The sequence below is a fragment of the Panthera uncia genome (genome assembly GCF_023721935.1).
Source record: "Panthera uncia isolate 11264 chromosome C1 unlocalized genomic scaffold, Puncia_PCG_1.0 HiC_scaffold_3, whole genome shotgun sequence".
Lineage (NCBI taxonomy): Eukaryota > Metazoa > Chordata > Mammalia > Carnivora > Felidae > Panthera > Panthera uncia.
The window spans coordinates 63,582,798-63,602,602 of record NW_026057584.1 but is presented as its reverse complement, the minus strand read 5'-3'; the positions used below and the strand labels follow the sequence as shown (position 1 = coordinate 63,602,602).

Sequence of the window (19,805 nt, the reverse complement as noted above, 5' to 3'; positions counted from 1 at the left end):
GAATGTCCCTATTACTCAGGGGTATAACTTAAGTGAGTCCTGGGTCCTTGTAACCAAAAGAGTATATCAACTTTGTTACATTTTGCAATCCAAACTTTTCACCAATTCAGAAAAACCTTTCCATAAATTTGTTCACAGTAATAAACTTCTTGACATTTCATTTTTTTAAGTGCATGAGGTAATTCGACTTTTATTTCCCAAACTTGGATGATAATTTTTCTCTTTTCCGATCTGTGACCACCCCACCCCATCCACCATTTTCTCCTCCTGATCTTAGATTTTTCAGGTCTGGGTCAACAGGGGAGAAGGCAAGATGCCTTCTCAGTCTAACTCCTTTCTACCTTTAAAGCCAGAAAGGGGAGCAATTAATGTAACAACTGGAAGAAATTTCCATAGTACCTATCAAAAATGCAAAAGTAATACCATTTGTCCCTGCAAACCCACTACTGGAAATCCACCGCACAGGATTATGGAAACCTGGAGACAACCAAGAAGTTCATCAGCAAAAGACTGGTTAGACAAAGTAATCCACAGAACAGAAATGGACCTGGAATTGAAATAAGAATATTTAAATATTTAACCATAAATAATAAAATATCTTTAGATGAGGTAGAGAGCTATGAGAAATGATCTAGGAATGACAGCTGTGGATATTTGTAATGTGTATATTTTACTACACATACATCAGAAGATACCCAGAAGTAAAATATACATGTAATACATATTACTACTCTATGGAAGTAAAAATTGTTAAGTGTAGAGTAATATGCACAGTTACCACATTACATGAATAATAATTAAATGTTGGAAAAAAATCTATGGGCATATGTATACAAAGAAAAACATCCAGAAAGATACACACCAAACTGACCACAGGGCGGGGGGGTAATTCTGGGAAATGAAAACTGAGGGTTGTTATTTTCACCTACTAAAGTATTTTTTATATCTTTGTAATTTAAAAACTTTAATAAAATAAAGGCTGGTCAGGCCAATAGCTATTTCACCCTTTCACTGAAAATGCTATAAAATCCTTGAAGCTTTTTACTTGCCAAAAAGACCAAAAAAATTCAACATTCAGATCATCAAATTAAATTCCTAAAGATTCATTTCTCCCTTATACCCATGAAATCAAAGAGCTGGCACTACAAAAAGATAACATATATTTAGCAAATATAAAAAATTCTCATACTGTCAGCTCTAGGTCTGATATGAAAGGTCAAGGTGAAATCTAAAAGTCATTACTGTGTTCAACACACCCTCAATGAGAAAGTTACTTATTCGTAAGTTCCCTCCATTCCAGAGCTTTCTGTAAAATGTTTTCACTTGCAATCAGAAAAGTACCAAATAAGGTAGATCCGTAGCACCCAAAGGGCAAAGGGCAAATAACTGACACTTCTAAGAAATACTAAATTGCAATGTAGACATTTAGATTGTAACAGTATTCTGAAAACACGTAAGTGTAAGAAAAATACATGTATATAGTCTGTCCAGTAATCATAAAGTATGCTTGACTTTCAGTGTGTGTCAAATTTTTGAGAAACAAATCACTTTTGCCAAGCAAGTATTAATCTGCCACTGGTTTATTTTCTTTCTCAAAACAAATGAAATGTGAAAGCACTGAGAATGTGAAGACATATCAATCTCCAAAAATATCAATTTATACTCCTTTTTTTAAGTCCTATCCCATGTCAACTTACACCAAAAGTCAAACACTATCTAGCTGGTGGACAATAAAGGCTAGTCAGGCCAATAGCTGATGGACAATAAGGTAACTGGTGGATTTTCTCCCCTTTTCACTCATCTGCATTATCCAAATTTTCTACATATTATTTGTATAATATTTGGAAAGTTTAAGATAAATAAGCTTGGAGGTTTTTATAACTCAGAGGTTTGGGTAATATCCTTCTCTCAATCTTTCTTCCCTTTGTGAGAAAGGGGTGTGGGCCAACCACAGGAAGGACATCCCACGCATCTAACCCACGTACACATCTATCTCCCCCTTTAGAATAAACAGAAGTCTGTAAATTTATAACGACAATACTCAGCCCTCTTCCCACGTCTAAAAGCATATGATATTTCATAAGTGCTTTTACCAGAAAGACTGCAATTTAATAAATGGTATTACTTGCACATCTCCCATCCATCATTTCTGCCATTCATATATGATAAACTAAAGAAAACGGGCAAATTCTGCCAATAACTATTATTGGATTTCTAATCTTTATATCCTAATAGGATGGCAGTTCTTTTTTGAAAACTGATTATAAAACTGGCAGTAAAATATTGCTGGATTGACTTCAAAGTGAAGAAACTTCCATAATTATGTAAGCAACCATCTACACTTAAACTGAGTGATGCAGAGACAACATGTTATTTTGGGGGCTATGATAGATCTGGTTCACTGACTTCTAGATGGCAGGAGAAGTATATACGTGCGTGCAGACAATCTATATTTTTAATGTGGTGTTAAGTTCTAAGAAGGTCAGTCTGGAATAAAACAACTCAAGGCTAAAAAGGATCAGATGCATTACTTACACACACACACACACACACACACACACCCCTTCGCCCTTCAAATGTCCTATTAGACTCAACACCTTTAGACTATTTAGCAAATTATATATTTCTAAAGCCACTTTTCTAACAAAATAGTTCACACAGCACATTAGTTTATGAAACCCATAATCAATCACACTACAACAACTGGGATGAAGGTAGTTGAGCAATTAGCTCCCCCACCACAAGTTAAAAAGGAAAGTTCAATGAATATCAAACATTGTCTATTCATCACTCTTGAGCTAAATAAAGCTGTTATGGTAGAGACTTTGCAAAGATGGCAATAAGAATCCCTCCCATGTCTATATACATGTCCTTTTGCCATGTGATTTTACCACTATGCCCAACAAGCAGGGAAATGGATTTCCCTTCTCCTTGAATCTGAGTGGCCTTGTGATGTGAATGAGGCAGAGTGACACGGGGTGAGTACCAAGCCGAGGCCTCAAGAGCCCTTGAGACTCCGTCCCTGCAAACTTGGAACGCTGCCGCACCCAACAGATAAACTACAGGGGAGCCTCCTTGAGAATGAGACGGCAGTGGAGAAAGGGCCAACCGACAGCCAGCACGAACCACCACACACGAGCGAGACCATCTTCAGAGATGTAGCCCCGGCCCAGGTCGCCATAAGCTCGGCAAGACCAGCAGACCTGCCCAGCCCAGCTGAGCCCAAATTGCCAACCCACAGAATCGTAAGCAAATAAAATAGCCATGGTTTTAAGCCACTAAGTTTTGGGGTGGTTGGTCACACAACTATACATAGCCGATACAGAGACCATCAGAATCCACACCAAACCTTCCAGTTTGTCAGAGGCACCCCTGAAGGCAAAGCTTTAAATGAGGCACCCACCTCAACAAGATGTTGCCACCAAATTTTTCTGGGAAGAACTATATTGTCCCTCCTTGCCTTGACACCTTGCTGGACTCCTGCAAATTTTAAACTTGGATATGCCTCTGAGTTCTTTGTCTATCTCTTACCCCTGCTCAGATCTGAGGTCTGTTGCTGCCTTGTGCTAGTCTCCGGCTTTACAGATGTGATCTTGGAATCCTACTCCCCACTCTACCATGCCTCCTCAGTCCACCATCAGCTTTTCCTTTTGCTATCCCTACCTCTAGACACACAGCTCCTTGTAGTCTCAATCCCATCACTTCTATGAACTGGTGATGCCGAACCTATTAAAAACAGTGACTTTAAACAACCCACAGCACTGTTCAGGCTAGAATCATTCTGCAAGATTAAATTATTATTCCAATAAAGCCACAACTGTTTAAAACAGTTTCTGGAAATATCTTAAGAGCAATTTAATGTCACATTAGGAATCAGTCTCATTTCTTCACAGGAGGGCTGATGGAAATGGGTAACTTTTAAAATTTAAAATGAAACATAGCTGTAAAGTATAAGTGGATACCCTCCCACCATGTCTCCTTAAAAGAAGTAATACTTCTTGTGTAAATAAATTGATGTGATCAATTTTAAAGTCAGTCATATCCCATAAAGATTACCTTTCATATTTTTGGCATTCTCTTTCTTACAAGTAGCTCCAAGAGACAAGGGAGGATTTAATTTTTAAACAACTGTACACAGCTGAAAACTACTCGCTCTTCATATGGTAGACTAAATGTGAAATAACAAGCAAAACAAATGCTTGGGACTTTTACCTACTCTTGTAACTACACACCAGACACCTACCTTTAAGATTATTTAAGCAAATAGGGGCAGCTGGGTGGCTCAGTTGGTTAAGCGCTGACTTCGGCTCAGGTCCTGATCTCACGCTTCATGGGTTTGAGCTCCACGTCGAGCTCTGTGCTGACAGGTTGGAGCCCTGAGCCTGTTTCACATTCTGAGTCTCCTTCTCACTCTGCCCCTTGCTACTTCTATGGAAACAATCAGGATGATGGCTATAAATGAACTCAGAAGCTCATTATCTCTTAGGTCTAGAGATGGTCACTTTTTAAACAAGTGATGAGTATTTATTTTAGTAAAGATAAACAATCTAGCCCCTGATCTTGACTTATGCCAAAAATATTCCTCTTCTTAAGTGAGTCCTAGTGATCACAATCTGAAACTACACAGAGACACTTCTCCTAGCCCTATTTCAGTCTCCCAAGTGCCCAGGAAAGGTGCCATATTAAAACTGTTTCCACAACAACCCTTGTTGAAGGTCAGGCACTAGGGTTAGGGCTCCAGAAATTTGAAAGGGCACATACAAGGAAAAATTTTAAAGGATTACATAGTAAAATACTGTTATGGACTCAGTTACCCAAGGGACATCAAACATGAAAAAGTACAGACTGTTCCTGAATTGCCCAAAATTAAACCTAGTTAATCTCCCTACACAGATTTTTTCACCCCTCAGTCACTAATTCTCTCTCCTTCCTTACAAAGCAGGTATCCTACCCAAACAGTGGTTACTGAGTGTGAATTTCTGTTAAGGTGCTGACTTAAACACTGGATGTTTTCTATTCTTTGTAATATAGAACTTAGGTTAAACCATCTTTTAGTGACTGAAATACCAAATTGTTTTAAACTCAAGAGAAAAGAAGGGTCCATGATTCAAACTCACTATTTAAGTGACTAAAATTGACAGACGTATTATTTTTCTAAGTTCACAACTCCTCTGTAATTCTATTTAAAAAAAAAAAAAACCCTAGTCAGTTCTTTCTTCATAAATAAAATAAACTGAAGTGATACTGTCTAGCACATCCAACTCCAGACTCTGAAGTGATTTCTTAAGGAAAAGTAACATTTTGATACTTCTGAAAATACTGGATTTCATTTGGGAGGACTCTTTATGTTTACAATTACAAGAACATCCCTGAATGAGTTAAGTGGGTAAGATAAAAACTCACACTTCAAAACCATCTTCCCTACGTCAACAGGGGTATCTATTTCACCACACACACAAAAAAAGAATAACTGTTCTTCTGAAAATATGAATCAATTAGCTTTCAAATAGAGCAGAGTGAAAACAAAAGATTTTTTTAAATAGGGTGTAGCATTGCCTGTCTTTGTGTACCTCTGAGTCAGTGGCAATGCCTTAGTATGTTATCGGGAGGTGGCCTCACACTTTTTACAGCCATCACAATATTTAGTCATTTTCTGAACATTTCAGAGAAATTATCATCCAGTGCGGCCCAATAAAACATTTTGCGGTGGGTGATGGAAACAGTCTATATCTGAGCTATCCAATATCCTTATACAATAGTGTGGATTACAGACTTAAACAAAATCCGGTTCTGCAGCTGCACTGGCCACAATTAGCTACTGGGCACTTCAAATGTGGTTACTAAGTGAGGAACTGTATTTTTTAAAAGATTTTTTAGAGCAGTTTTAGGTTTATAGCAAAAGTGAGAGGAATGTAGAGATTTCCCATATATTTCCCCTCTGCCCCCCCCCCACACATGCATAGCCTCCCCCATTATCAGTATCCCCCAACAAAGTGGTGCATTTGTCACAACTGGTGAACCTACACTGGCACATCGTTTTCTCCCCGAGTCCACAGTTTACACTACAGTTCACTCTGGATTCTATACATTCTATGGGTTTGGGGAAAAGGATAACATGTATCCATCATTATGCTATCACCTGGAGCGGTCTCCCTGCCCTAAACATCTGTGCTCTGCCTGTTCATCCCTCATCCCCCCCCCCCCAAAATTATTTAATTTCCATGCGTTTAAATTGAAATAGCCACACATGGCTACTGGCTGTCATACCCAACAGCCAAGGACACGCCAAGAAATGAAGGAAAGCTGTTGCTGCTGTGACCACGACAAAGCACAGCCTGGCAGAGGGGACCTGACTGTAGTGCAGAAACTTTGCTCCAGCTAATGATCAGCCCTGAAGTTCATCTACTTCATATGTTTTCTTCATCCATCACCCTGCTCCTCCTTAAACTTCTACTTTCAAACACACCCATCCATGCCCCAACTCCACCTCAATGATAAGGTTACAATACAGTCTGTTTTTTCTTATTGTTTATTTTTGAGAGAGAGAGAGTGTGCACGCACACAGAGGGTCCAAAGTGGGCTCTGTGCTGACAGCAGAGAGCCCAACGTGGGGCTCAAACTCACAAACCATGAGATATGACCTGAGCCGAAGTCGGATGTCTAATTGACTGAGACACTTAGGTGCCCCAACAACTCTATTTTAACAGAGCAGGCAAAAGATGATGATTGAAATGAAGTGACTTTGGAGCACCTGAGTAGCTCAGTCAGTTGAGCGACTGACTCTTCATTTTGGCTCAGGTCATGAACCTAGGGCTGTGAGATTGAGCCTCGCATCAGGATCCACACTGAGCATGGAACCTGCTTAAGATTCTCTCTCTTCCCCTGCCCACTCTCTAAAATAACAAAATAAAAAATAAAAAATAAAAAAATGAAGCGACTTCATGTTTATACACCACCATGTTTTATTACACATTAAATAAAATACCCTGATAAAGAAATACATATAAAGATCAGTTTAACACCTCTAAAGAAATAAGATTTTTACTATGGTAGTTAGTGGTAAATACGTTATATATAGATATGTACTCTATTAAAATAGTAGTTATAAAGCTGAGTTGATAATATGTCTAACCTTCATTCTCACTAATGATGAATCAATGTGATATAAGCAGAAAAAAAATACTGAACTAGGCAAGAATCACAAGCCTGAGATTCTAAGGCCTTTTGGGCCAACAGTTTAAAAAAAAAAGGTTGAAGAACTTAGGCCACCAGAGTCTTTAGCTATAAAACAAAGGAGCAGGAATGGATTTTCTCTTCAGTCTATTCCAAAATTAGATTTCCTGATTCTGTATTCTTAAGCCATTCCTCACTTAGGAGGTGACTTACAAAAAAACCAGCAGTGACCTATCATTCCTTCCCCTGAGCACTCTCTCCCCCTGCTTTCTTGAGTCACTCCGTAATTAAGCAAAGGGAATGGTGACATTGTCAATTAGGAAGGAGAAGAAGGGAGGGGAAGGGAGGGGAAGAAAGACCAGATAATTCAAATTAAAATGTAAGTAATACAAAATAGGCCAACAGGCACCAATCCAGAAAATACCATCTTTTTCCAATCCCCAAACTAAACAGGCAAACAGGAAAGCAATTGGGATGCCCCTTGTTACAAACCCCGGTAAAAACTGATCCTACCAGTCCAAAACAAGAGCACAGATTCCTCTAAGACCTCAGAATTATCACAGATCACTGGCTTCCAAAATACTTCCCAAATGAAGACTCCTGGCTGGCTCAGGCAGCAAAGCATGTGACTCTTGACTTCAGGGTCATGAGTTCAAGCCCCACGTTGGGGGCAGAGTTTACTTAAAAAATAAATAAATAAAACTAAACTTAAAAAAAAAAATACTCCCCAAATGAAGATCTACCATTCACATGGCAGAAAGTCACCAATATTTACTTACCATACTATTTCTTCCAGTAAATAGCCCTAGCAGTGACTAATGGTGGGAAACCTAAACCCTAGAATTGTCACCAAAATGTACTTGTATCTAAGGCAAGACTGGAATGAGCAGCCCCACTCCTAGGCCTCTAAGAGTTATACTAAATATCACTTCCTGGAAGAAGTTTCAAAATAAAATATTCTATCTTAAAATGATGTTTTCCCACATACAATTGGTTTTAAAAGTCAACTTATCTAATTCTTCGATATCCAAGAAGTTTCTCAAAACTAAACTATAGCTTATTCTCAAATAACTGGCAAGTGAAAAGAAATGTGAAATACTTCAGCATTTACTCACATCAGATTCCAAAGTGTTTATCCAAATCAATTCTAGAACTAAAGCATAGCCAATCCATTCTCTAAAGAGCAGCTATTTCTCCTCAGCTTCCTTGTTAAGCCAAGTCTAACATGCCTTTCTAATTAACACAATGATTTCTTCCCTCATATCGAAACACTGACCAAGGAATGGCAGATTTGCAAAAAGAAACGCTCAAAAGACTGGAATCACCATACTGAAATTGCTTTGGTGTAATTTTAAAAACACTGTCCCGGAGAAAAATGTAAAACTTTGTAGGATTACATGAAGAATTCTATTTAAACAGGAAAAAAAAAAGCTTTCCCAATAAAGACACCATAGAGGAATTATAACACCTACTAGGTTGATTCTGATGTAAAAAGAAAAATGGTCTATCGTCTTAGCCATATCCTGTCCTATCCGCACAAATCCTATTACCCTGGGTCCCTTATTATTTATAAAAATACAACCCCTGCCATCGTAACAACCTTTGAAAACCACCTGCCCTGATGTTCTGTTCCTGTGTTTCACTTACATCCTTGATCTTCTCCCAACAGTCCTGATTTCTACACAGCAAGAGGCCCCGCAGAACTTTAAGGTTGGGTTATATATAAATACATAAACAGGAAGAGAGAAGTCATGGGTATGCTCAAGAAAGGAAAGTTCTAGAAAAGAGGAGACCAGTACCGGGACCTCCCTGTCCCGCTCTACAATGCCTAAGTAAAAGGATGCCACACGGGGCAGGAGGCCGCGGGCCCTTAACCTGGAGAGGCCATCCCGCAGTCCAATGACCTCAGGAGAGCCAGGCCACTGCACGCCTGCCTACCTGCACAGTACAGGCAAGCGGAAGCACTCAAATGCTTACTCTTCATCTGGGAAGATTAATGAGCTAATTTCTACAGAGCCCTTTAAGCTGATTGGCCCTAACGTAACTAAATAAGCAACATCGTCAACCACAGGCAAGATCAAATCTTGAGGATCCAGGGAGGCAAATTTTTAGAAGTCAGGCAACATTCCCCTTATGTAAGAAAGTAAGGAGTGTTTGTCCCCAGAGTTCAGACTTTAATCCAGAAAACATTTATCAAATACTTAATACGAGGTGTGGAGTATGGAGGCTAGAGACGCTGTCCTCACGAAGGAGTTAATATCCAGCACCCTAATGGGCAAAGAAGCGACCAACTTGCATACAGTGTGAGGACTGCCAGGGGTAAAATACCCAACAGAGCAAAGGAAAAGGAGGCTTAAGGGCAGAGACTGTGTGAAGAGAAATCATTTATTCCAGGTCTTAAAAGGGAGGCCAGATCAGGGTGTGTTCAATTGAACATGCATCAAGCTATATACATTTATGATATGTACACTTTTCCACATGTATGTTATACTTCAATAAAGGTGAAAATGAAAAGGAGAGACAGTGTTCTCTGTTAAATACATAAAAACTGAATGGTATGGTGTGAAATGGTGTTTGAAACAGAGTGAAAACTTGCCTCTCAAGGCTAGGAAAGCATGAAGCATTTCAAGAACGGCAAAAGGTTCCCACTGGGTGGGAGTCTGTCTGCAAATGAAAATGACAAGGAAGGTCTGTCCGCAAAAGGCGACAAGAGCCAATTCCCAAAAGGCCTTAAACACCATGCTTAGAGTTAACCTTAAAGATGACAGAAAAGCCACTAAAAGTGTTTAAGCCTGGGGTAACTGACAAAAATGTTGGCAAAGCACCACCATTTTGGGAAGAGTGCATCCCGTAGCTGGAAGCAAGAACGGAGACAAGGAAGCTGGTCAGGAAGTTATTACAAGAACCCAAATAAGAACCGATAAGGGCCTGAACTAAACCGGTGATGGCCAAAGGAAGAGTTAAAGACAGAGCAAAGAAGATTCTAAGGATGCAGAGTACCTAGGACTGATGACCAATTAGATGCGGGAGATGAAAGAAGACGGGCGAGCGTGGGATGACCGGCGTCCTTGTGTCACGCGCCAGGGTCTTAAGGAAGATGGAGGATGTCCACGAAGCTCATCAGGATTGAGGCAAAGGAGGACAGACAAGTTTAACTGTGAGTGCCACGTTGTCCTGAGCATCTAAACAAAGACATACAAAGGGCAGCGGACACGCCAGCCCCCAGAACAGGGAGACCCTCAGCATCTCAGGTGGCGGCTGCAGCTGCAGACATACATACGGTGAAGTGGATCCTGGAGCAGGAAAGGAGGAGGAGAGAGGACAGACGGTGCCAAATGCTGTGGAGAAGAGAAAAGGGAACCGCAGCGTCCCCGGGCTGTGGCCCCAGGAGTTGGCACCGTGATCGTGATCGTGGAGATGCCGACTTTGGTTTCTTAGCAGGAGGGCAAAGAGCACAGTGGGCTGAGAAGTGAATGGGAGGTTCTTTCAAATAGCTTAGCTGTGAAAGGAAGGAAGGAGATAAGGTAGTGGCTAGAAGAGGAAGGACGAGTGAGTGTTTTGTTTTGTTCTCATTTGTTGTTAAAGATAAGAAAGACCTGAGAGTATTTTTAAGCTGAGGGGAAAGCAGGGAGGGGAGAAAGGAGATGAGGAGCAAGAGTGACGACTTTATCTGAACACAAACGCTCCTGTCGTCTCATGCACTGGGACACGGCGATGTTTCTTTTAGTCAGCAGCATTTCCTGCCAGCATGGCAGCCTCCACAGGGCCAACTGAGAGGTGGAAGAAAAGTGCAGTCTTAGCAGGTTGTTCTCAGAGCCCTGTCATAATGGGCTGTTCCTCCCAGCAACCTTTCCCGCAGGATGCTCTCACCACTTGTCAGAGGGCCATTTGGCACCCAAACCCCTGAGCTCTCCAAACCACCAGGAGCTCCAACAGGTCCCTCAGCTTCCTCCTGCAGAAGAGGGGAGGTGCGACTGGAGGCCACTCCACCCCCCCACGTGGGCTTTGGGGACCCTCCCGTGAGCCCCCTTCCAGCCACACACCAGAAGAAGGCCACCAGCCGGCAAACTCCCCCTCCTGTTCCCCACCACCACCCCCCACCGCCCCGGCTAGAAAAGTGAGCAGAGAAAACGCTTCAAGCCACTCCAACATCTCACCAGAGACAGGGCTGTGTTCTCTCCTGATAATTTGAATCTGATTAGCAAATGTCGCTTTTAGTAGTTATGACTAAGACTAATTGAGAGCATGCCCCGTGCCAGGCACTCTTCTAAGTGCTTTACATTCTCTCAATCCTCACAACCCTATTTTTATCATCTCCATGTTACAAGTGAGGAAACTGAGTGCAGACACATCTAAGTAATTTGCTCAAGGTCACAAGGCCAGTGATTGCTATTGCCAGGATATGAAATAGACCAGGCCATCTGACTCCAGAGCCTGCGATGTTTTAATTTATTCTCAAACATCATCAAAAATGTAGTGTATAACAGACTATCAGAGACAGGGAAAAATTCATAATATTATTGGTCACAAATCAAAAGCATACATAAAGTACTGTAGTCATTCTACCAAAAGTTTCTTTTCTACCTAGAGAATTTTCTCACATAGCATTTTGGACAGCACATTTAAAAGAGCATTTCTGTGTTCTAAAACTGTTATCCTTGTTGATAAGCTCTGTGGTTATAGAAAAACAAAAAACAAAATCCACGTTGAACCGTTCAGTATATAGGGATGAATTGTATGGTACATGAAGTATACTTCATTAATGCTGTTTATCTTTTTAGTGTTTATTCATTTGTGAGAGGGAGCAAAAGAGAGCATGAGCGCACACGTGAGTCGGGGAGAAGCAGAGAGAGGAGAGAATCCCAAGCAGGCTCCACACTGTCAGTGCAGATCCCTATGTGGGGCTCGATCCCATGAGCTGTGAGATCATGACCCGAGTCAAAACCAAGAGTTGGATGCTCAACCGACCAAGCCACCCAGGCACCCTGAAGCTGTTATTTAAATGGGAGAGTAAGTGAAAATTATGCAGAAAGGTATACTGATAAACTTGATAAAGATAAAAATTTCATGAAAGATACAAACGACCAAAGTAAAAGACAAAATCCAAATAGTAAATACAATATATAGCAAATACATTAACTGAATGAGTAATACATTAACTTTCAAAAAGAAACACAAACTTTAAGTGAAGATGGTTTCACAGGTGAATTCTATAAGAGAGCATTTCTCTTATGAACGTAACTACTGCCACTGAATTATACACTTAGAAAACGGTTAAGATTGTAAATCTTATGTGGTTAGCATATTTTACCACAATAATACAAAAGTACAAAAAGAGTATTTCTATATATATTTTTCTCTTTACAAAAAAAAGGTGAAACGATATGAAAATCAAAGCCTTGTCTTAGGCCATACATCTGAGGGCCCTTTTAGTTTACAAGATGAAATAAAATAAAATGGCCAAACTAGCAAACCAACACTAGCAGCAAAGCAGCCCAGTTTAAAGGTCTGGAAGATCAAAATACACACCCCGTGCCTGGGCCCTCTGAGGTCCTAGAAAAACGACTGTGACCCATCGTAGCTCTCAACGTCCTCAAGATCCCTCTAGAGTATCCATAAAACCAGTTCTAATCCCTAAACCACAGAATCCGCACAAACTCTGAGAGCACAGAGTGAGGCAGAAGGTCTCTGGGCTGCTGCTGGCAGGTCTCATTTTAGGAAAGGCTACTTGAAAACCTGGCTGTATGCCCTATTATCTGGGTTTGGGGAGATGCATCTGAATGGTTAAACAAAGCGTCACAGGAGAGAAAGTATTCAGAGGAGCCCTCCATCAAACTATAGCTAGGATTCTCGGAACCAAAGTCTTTTGTTGACTGAGACCAAAAATTAAATGTATTACTTTTAGATCATTCTAAATGACCACTCAGGGCAAAATGAAGCAACCCTGAGAAACCAAATACAAAACTAAAGAGAGGCTTATCCTGCAAAAAATCTAAGGAAATCAAACTTACTCTGAGGCATAAGTCAATTTAGGGTTTCTCTGAGGAAAATCAGCCAAGAAAACAGCCCCTGACGCCATTATCTGACTCAAATACAGAAACTGGTATTGCAGCGACCACAGCTCTTTGCCAGAAAAGTTCCTTGAGGTTGTTCAATTCTACAACAGATGCCCAAGACAACATTTACACGATTCACTGTTCATTCTGTTCAACAAAGGTAATACTATTGACATCACCAACAAAGAAACTAATTTTTCAATTGTCTTATCGTTAGCTAACCCTGATAGTTCTAAAGAAACAATCTTAGGGTGGGATGAAGGGGAGAGGTAAGGAACAAAGGTTAATGAGGCTGAAGGGTATAAAGAGGCTAGAAAACCTCCCAAGAGCCATTCCTTATTTAGGAGACGAATATTTGAAATCTACTATGACAAGGGCATCAACAGCTAAAAGGAGGAACCTAATAACTTCACAACATTTTCAATCCCTCCAACAGACTTTACATCATTTCCAGGTCATGCATAAACTTCTGAACCAGATTAACCCTAAGAGCATTACAAATTGTCTATTGATCTTTTACAACAAAAGAACAGCAATGCCACAAGAAACCTTTATTTTTAGACCTGCAAAATCCTGTGTTTATTCTTCTAAAACAGGAGTCAAACAAATGAACCTGCTCTGTTTGGATTTTTGTAAACCTATTCTCTCATAATCCTGAGGCCCCAATCTCTGCGCAGAAGGAAATGAAGAAAAAGTGCTCTGTGCCACGCTGTAAAGTTAAAACACGGTGCCTCCCTTGGTCTTTTCTGCTCAGGCACATCCGAGCCTCCTGCTGGTCACAGCTCACATTGCTGGAGCCCTATCATATGACACCTGCCACACGGACAGGGGAGGCAAAGGCTCTCCACCCGCATTCATGTTGAAACTAGTTCAGTGTCTGAACTACTAACTCTTCTGCATGTAATGTTTAAGCAAAAGTGCTTAACCACAAGTTCACTTGTAATCACTCAACTAGCATTAAACACTAAATGGAAATGGGTTTATAATTCCCTATAAACATTAAGCTCTTGCAAAACCCTATTCCCGTGCTCTGATTTTTCAATGACATGGCCTCCACACAGACCACCTTTTAGTTGGAAAACAGACGAGATAAATTTAAAATGGAGAAAAGCCATGCCTACAGTCTGAATGTACAAAAACAGGGGTAGAAGTAATAAGCAGGTGTTTTTGCTCTCAAATTCCTTAGGTAAATTGACCAACCATAATTAACAATGCTGTTACTGCGAGCAGAGAGAAGCCCTGCACTTAATCCCTTCACTTAAATTAAGATTTTATTCATTAATTCACAAAACTAGTCAACTCAAAATACTATGTTTTCAAAAGGCAAAGCCCACATTTTAACTCTAATAATTAACAAAATGACCAAATAAATTGGAAAGTAAATTCTGGTGTTCCTGTGTTCCCCTCCCCCTTCCTTTGTGCTCTCCCAGTGCTCACACATCACATCTTCTAGAACCGAAGTCCTTGAGGGCAGGAACCATTTTCATTAACTTGTATGCTTCTGAACATCTAGCACAACGCTTGGGACACAGTAAGCCCTTAAATTTTGTGGCACAAATTAAAAAATAGGGGGTTACATGCTTCCTATGAAGTATGTAAAAGGAGAGGCAGAGGAGATCAGTCAATGTACTTTGCCTCAGGAGAAGCAAAAGGCTTCTCAAAGAAAATTCTCTCTGGCCTCGGGAACTGTGTGAGATTCACTACAAAGATGGGCACTCGGATGAGAGAAGAGCCTGTGCCCAGGCAATAAGGAATGTAAAACCATGTGTCACAGGACAGCAGCATACTTAGGGTACAATCAGTACAAGAAGAATAAGGGAAGGGGCAAGCCTGTTGAGGACAGGCAGTAACACTGAAATACTGAAAGGGCTTATATGCCAGGTTAAAGCACTTTTCACTGAATAGGCTTTGAAAAGCCCCTAAAGTGATTTAATCCAGCCAATGACACAAAGACACATTCCTTGAGAATCTCTGGCCAAAAGTTGTTTAAAGTCTGGGTTTTCAAAGAATTTTATATAGAGATGTCTCTTTTAGATTTGAAGTTTTTATATCCTAGGTTACTGTTTGGCCCATCATTTTCTCATATATATGAAATATATGCGTATCTCGGTCTATGCTGTTTCATTCACACAGTGGCAGGTGATAAAGGCTCATTTAAACACCCAATGAAATTCTGTTTTAATTTTTTAAAGGGGGTGTGGAGAATTCTTTAAAAGAAAAACAAATAATAATAATGATAACATAAATATCCGAAATTCCTTTTTCATCACAGTGCTTAAACATCAAGATATGGGAAAACTACGTCCTAGCCCAGCCCCAGTAAGGTTAGAAGCTGAGGGTGCACTTTGCCTGGAGGCTTCCCCAACTAGGTTTAACAAGACTCTCAAAAAGGACGATCCGATAGGAACCGTTCTAAGTGAAGGGGTCAACACAAATCTCCTGGCCTTTCACGTGCTCGGCCTAAGGAAAAGTAATGCCGGCTTCTTGCCGTTGACTTTGCCAGGCTTTTAAAAATGTAAGATAAGGTGATATTTGTGAGCCGACTAGATGGCACCGAATGGCAGGAAGCAGATCACAGAAAGCCTCGGGTTTCATTCTTGCAGCTCGGCCCTGAACCAGAGGAAAGCACCGGCCCGGTGCAGGGCAGAAGGCCAGGGCGCCTGCTTTCCCCGGGCGGTCAGGCTCGGCGGCAGGCGGCGCGCCAGGGTACCCAGAGGCGGGTACCGGGGCGCGCCGGGCTGCAAGGCGGGCGCGGAGCAGCGGCTGCCAGGGAGGCCGGCATCTTCCCCAACCTCGGGAAAGAACCTGGGCCTCCGCGACTCCCACCTGGCCCCCTTACCCACGGCGTGAGGCCGCTGACAGGAGGCAAGGGCGCGGAGCTTGAAGAGCAGAGACGCGGCTGCGCCCGCAGAGTCCCCCAGGACGCGGCTCCCCGGGCGCAGCGCGGGGGCGCTGGAAGCCCAGGGCGGCGCCCCCGCAACCCCACCTCACCCGCGATCGCCTGCCTGCGTGGCCACCCGCCACGGGCTGCGGCCCCATCGCGCGGGAGGAGGGTGATGCGGCGGCGTTGCCGGTCCCCTGCTCCGCCGCCCCGGCGATCGGGAGATAAAAGTTTGCAGCATGCGGCTCGTCTGCAGTGCGAGTCACATCCGCCGCGCCGCCTCCTGCAGCACCAGCGCTCAGAGAACGAACAAATAAATTAAAAAAAAAAAAAAAAAATACTGTTGAAGCCGGTAGGCCCCGAAGCCGGCCGCTCTGCCTCCCGGGCGTGCATGCAGGCAAGCCCAGCATCCCGCACCCCCTCCCGCCCCCGGCCGCGCCTCCCTCCCGGCCTCGGCGCCCGGCCTGGGCCGGCCCCGCCGCGCCCGCCGCACTGACCGATAACCTCCTGCAGCTCGTACGCGTCCCTGCAGATGGGCCAGCCGACGGCCTGTGCCGCCGGGGCTGGGGCCGGAGCCGGCGCCGCGGGCGCTGCCGGGGCCGCCGCTGCTGTCGCGGCCGCGGGGGCCGCCGCCGCCGCTGTCACCGGGGCTGTCTGCTGGGGCTGCTGGACGTGCACGGGCGAGCCGCTCGGCTCCGCCATGATGCTGCCGGAGGAGAGCGGGAGGACGCGCCGGCCGGCGGACGACCTTCCACTTGAAACTTCCCTTCCCTCACCGCCGACACCTCTCGGCCGGCGCACGCCCTCCCCGTCCGCCGCGCCGCCGCCGCCGGAGCCAGCCACGAGGGGAGGGAGCGAGGGAGGCCGAGCCGGGCGGAGGGAGGAGGCAGCGCCGGCAGAGGCGGGGTGGGGAGGAGGCGGCGGCCGCCGCGCTCGCCGCGCGACCCGAGCCTCGTGCGCGCAGTTCTCTGCCTCCGCGAGGGGAACCGCCGCCCCGCCGCCCCCTCCCGCTCTGCTCGCGGCCGGGGAAGTTTCCACCGGAGGGCAGCAAGGCGGGTTTGTGTTTGCTTTCGGGGCCCGCGTTCCAGACAATCAGGCTCTCCAGAAGATGCCCCCTGGGGACCCCGAGGGCGGGGTCGTTGAACCGCCGCCAGGTTCTCAGATTCAGAAGTCGCCTCTGCTAACGAGAACCTGAAGTTCATTTACAAGTTAGCGAGAGAGACACCTACACGCGGGCCGTTTGTAGGGCTCCAGTTAAAAAATAACCCAAGTTGTAACTTTCCTGCGCATTACCTGCCAATATCCCTTTCCCACCTTGTCTAATCTAATCGCAGCCCTTCTATTTTTTTTCTTAGTGAAACATGATTCCTTAGGTCGCTGGCTGTTCCCAGACTTTCTTCATTTGTTACCTACCGGCCGCCCGGATCCCAGGGAGGTGCTATAAGGGCCTGTGAAGTTAGAATTTTAAAAATGTTGGGGATTTGGACACTATTTCAAATTCTATACTCTTAATAGCATGCCACATTAACCCCTCTAGGGACAACAGATAGCAGGCATTTCTTTTACAGAGCATACTGTGTCTTAAATAAACGGCGTTGAAAACTCATGATTAATTGCTGCTTTTTTTCCAACACTGTCAAAATTACCTCATCTTTAAAACTGCTATGGTTTAACCATGAGTCTTCCTAATTATAGGTGTCGTATTTCACACTGAATGTTCCCTGTGTTCCCTTGGTAGTAATGACCAAGATTACACCATTCTTGTCTTAAGCAGAAACGGTGCAGTGAAGCAGTGGTCATATTGGTCATTTGGCCAAAATTGTGTAGTTTTCATGACAACTACTGAATAAATGAGTAAGAATAATGAGCATTATTTAAAAAAAAAAAAAAGCTCTAAGAAAGATTGTGATACTTTGTTTTCTGTGTTTATACACAAAAAATCTCAAGTTTTTCTTTTAAAGATAATTGAGAGGAAACTCCAAAATTCATTGGGACGAATGTTATATGTCAAACACTGATATAAACTAGAATGAGCGATGCTTAATCTCTTACAGTATTATGGAACAGATGGGGTATAGCAACTATGGTACTCTGGTCTATAAGCAGAAATTTATGCTGAACTAAGAAAGTGTACATCTTTTACGCATGGGTGTTCAAAAACTGCCTATTGATTTTAATGCCTGTCAAGAAACAGACAACTTCATGAACAAGTAAATTCCAGGCCTCTGATGTTTTAAGTAATGAGGAAAAGGAAACAGGGGAGATCTCTGTATCTGCTCACCTTTTCAAGGGCTGCACCCAACCCCAAAGAACTTTTAAGGACTGCTTTTAAGGGAAAAGAAAAATAATTAAATGACTATGACCTCCATTTTTGTCATATGAATTTATATTTTGAATTTCAAATCATGAAGTGAGACTGTGAAGGCCAAGGAAAGTTCTTGGAACTTAATAGGAAAACATGATGCTGTCAGGATCAATAGCACAGATTTGAATCAAACACAGATCACTTAGTTTCCTGCAAAGAACAACTGTTCCCTAGTCACATACCAGATATTTGTACCCAGACCACCACTTTCCAAATGGCTACCAGAATGACGACTTAACAAAGCTGGTGTCTCAGTGCATTCCCATCACTACCATGAGGAAATCAGTTTACAGAAGACTGTTTACTACCAGTGGCCTTTGGAATCATTTTTATATATAAAGAAAAGAACATGAATTATATTTTTAAATTATAAAATTATAAAAGCATTATATTAGAATTTTAAGTCAATATTTTCATAAACAATTGAGTAAAGTGGTACATAAAACTTAGAAATATGTGTATTTAAATAGTACTCAACTGTGGAGCACCTGGGTGGCTCAGTTGGTTAATTAAGCATCTGACTTGGGCTCAGGTCATGCTGTCACCAGTTCGTGGGTTTGAGCCCCGCACCAGCCTCTCAGCTCTCAGCACAGAGCCGGCTTCAGATCCTCTGTCTCCCTCTCTCTCTGGCCCTCTCCTGCTTGCACTCAACTGATAGGCAATTTTTTTCCCCCTGAAAGCCTATTACTGAATTTAAACTGAATGATGGCAGGGGAGGAAGCCTTTAAAATATAAACAAGGTTTACTTCAGTACATAAAGAATACATTCAGTCAGAGACTTTAAAACATAGAAAAAATAAGAGTTTAAATGTTACTGAGCATTTACAACTGCCTCATTATAAGTCAGAGTTTCTCAAGTTCAGCACTTATGATATTTTGTGCCAGATAATTCTCTGTGTTGTAGAGATCTGTTCTCCTGGCCTCTATCACTAGATGCCAGTAACACCCCCCAGTCTCAGCCATAACTGTGAAAAATCCCTCCAAATGTCCTCTGAAGAGCAAACTGCTGCCTTAGATGAACCGAATATATAAAATTTTCATCTTATAAACAGATTATTGTAGTAGTTATTTGCCTTACAAAGAGCTTATATAGGGGTTCGGTTATTTATTCATATAAATATCCCTGAAAGGGATCAGAATCTGCTACCCTAAAATAATGCCACTTTGGCATAAGGACTATTTTAAGCTGAAGGCAATAAAGAAACAACAGACACAGGAAGAGCTCTCTGCTCTCCCCTATCTGCCTAAAAGCAGGGCATAAATTTCCCTTTTGTAAATGGAATTTCCATTCATAAAGGAAATTTCCATTTGTAAAGGTGCCCCCTCTCCC

At 42.6% G+C, this 19,805-nt stretch overlaps 1 protein-coding gene across 5 annotated transcripts in view; it reads right to left on the bottom strand.

The window, feature by feature from the left end:
- Positions 1-17,034, bottom strand: part of STK39 (serine/threonine kinase 39) — a 317,745-nt gene extending 300,711 nt beyond the window's left edge. For 2 of the 5 annotated variants that reach the window (XR_007454486.1, XM_049616064.1), the window contains exon 1: positions 16,608-17,033. Coding sequence is in view for 3 of the 5 variants with exons in the window: in XM_049616064.1 (XP_049472021.1) it covers positions 16,608-16,812 (205 nt within the window). In the remaining 2 variants the exon portion in view is untranslated. Of the gene's footprint in view, positions 1-10,173; positions 10,824-16,607 lie in introns of those variants that run through there. The other 3 variants (XM_049616066.1, XM_049616065.1, XM_049616067.1) reach the window with 3 other exon arrangements.
- Positions 17,035-19,805: the final 2,771 nt, after the last annotated feature.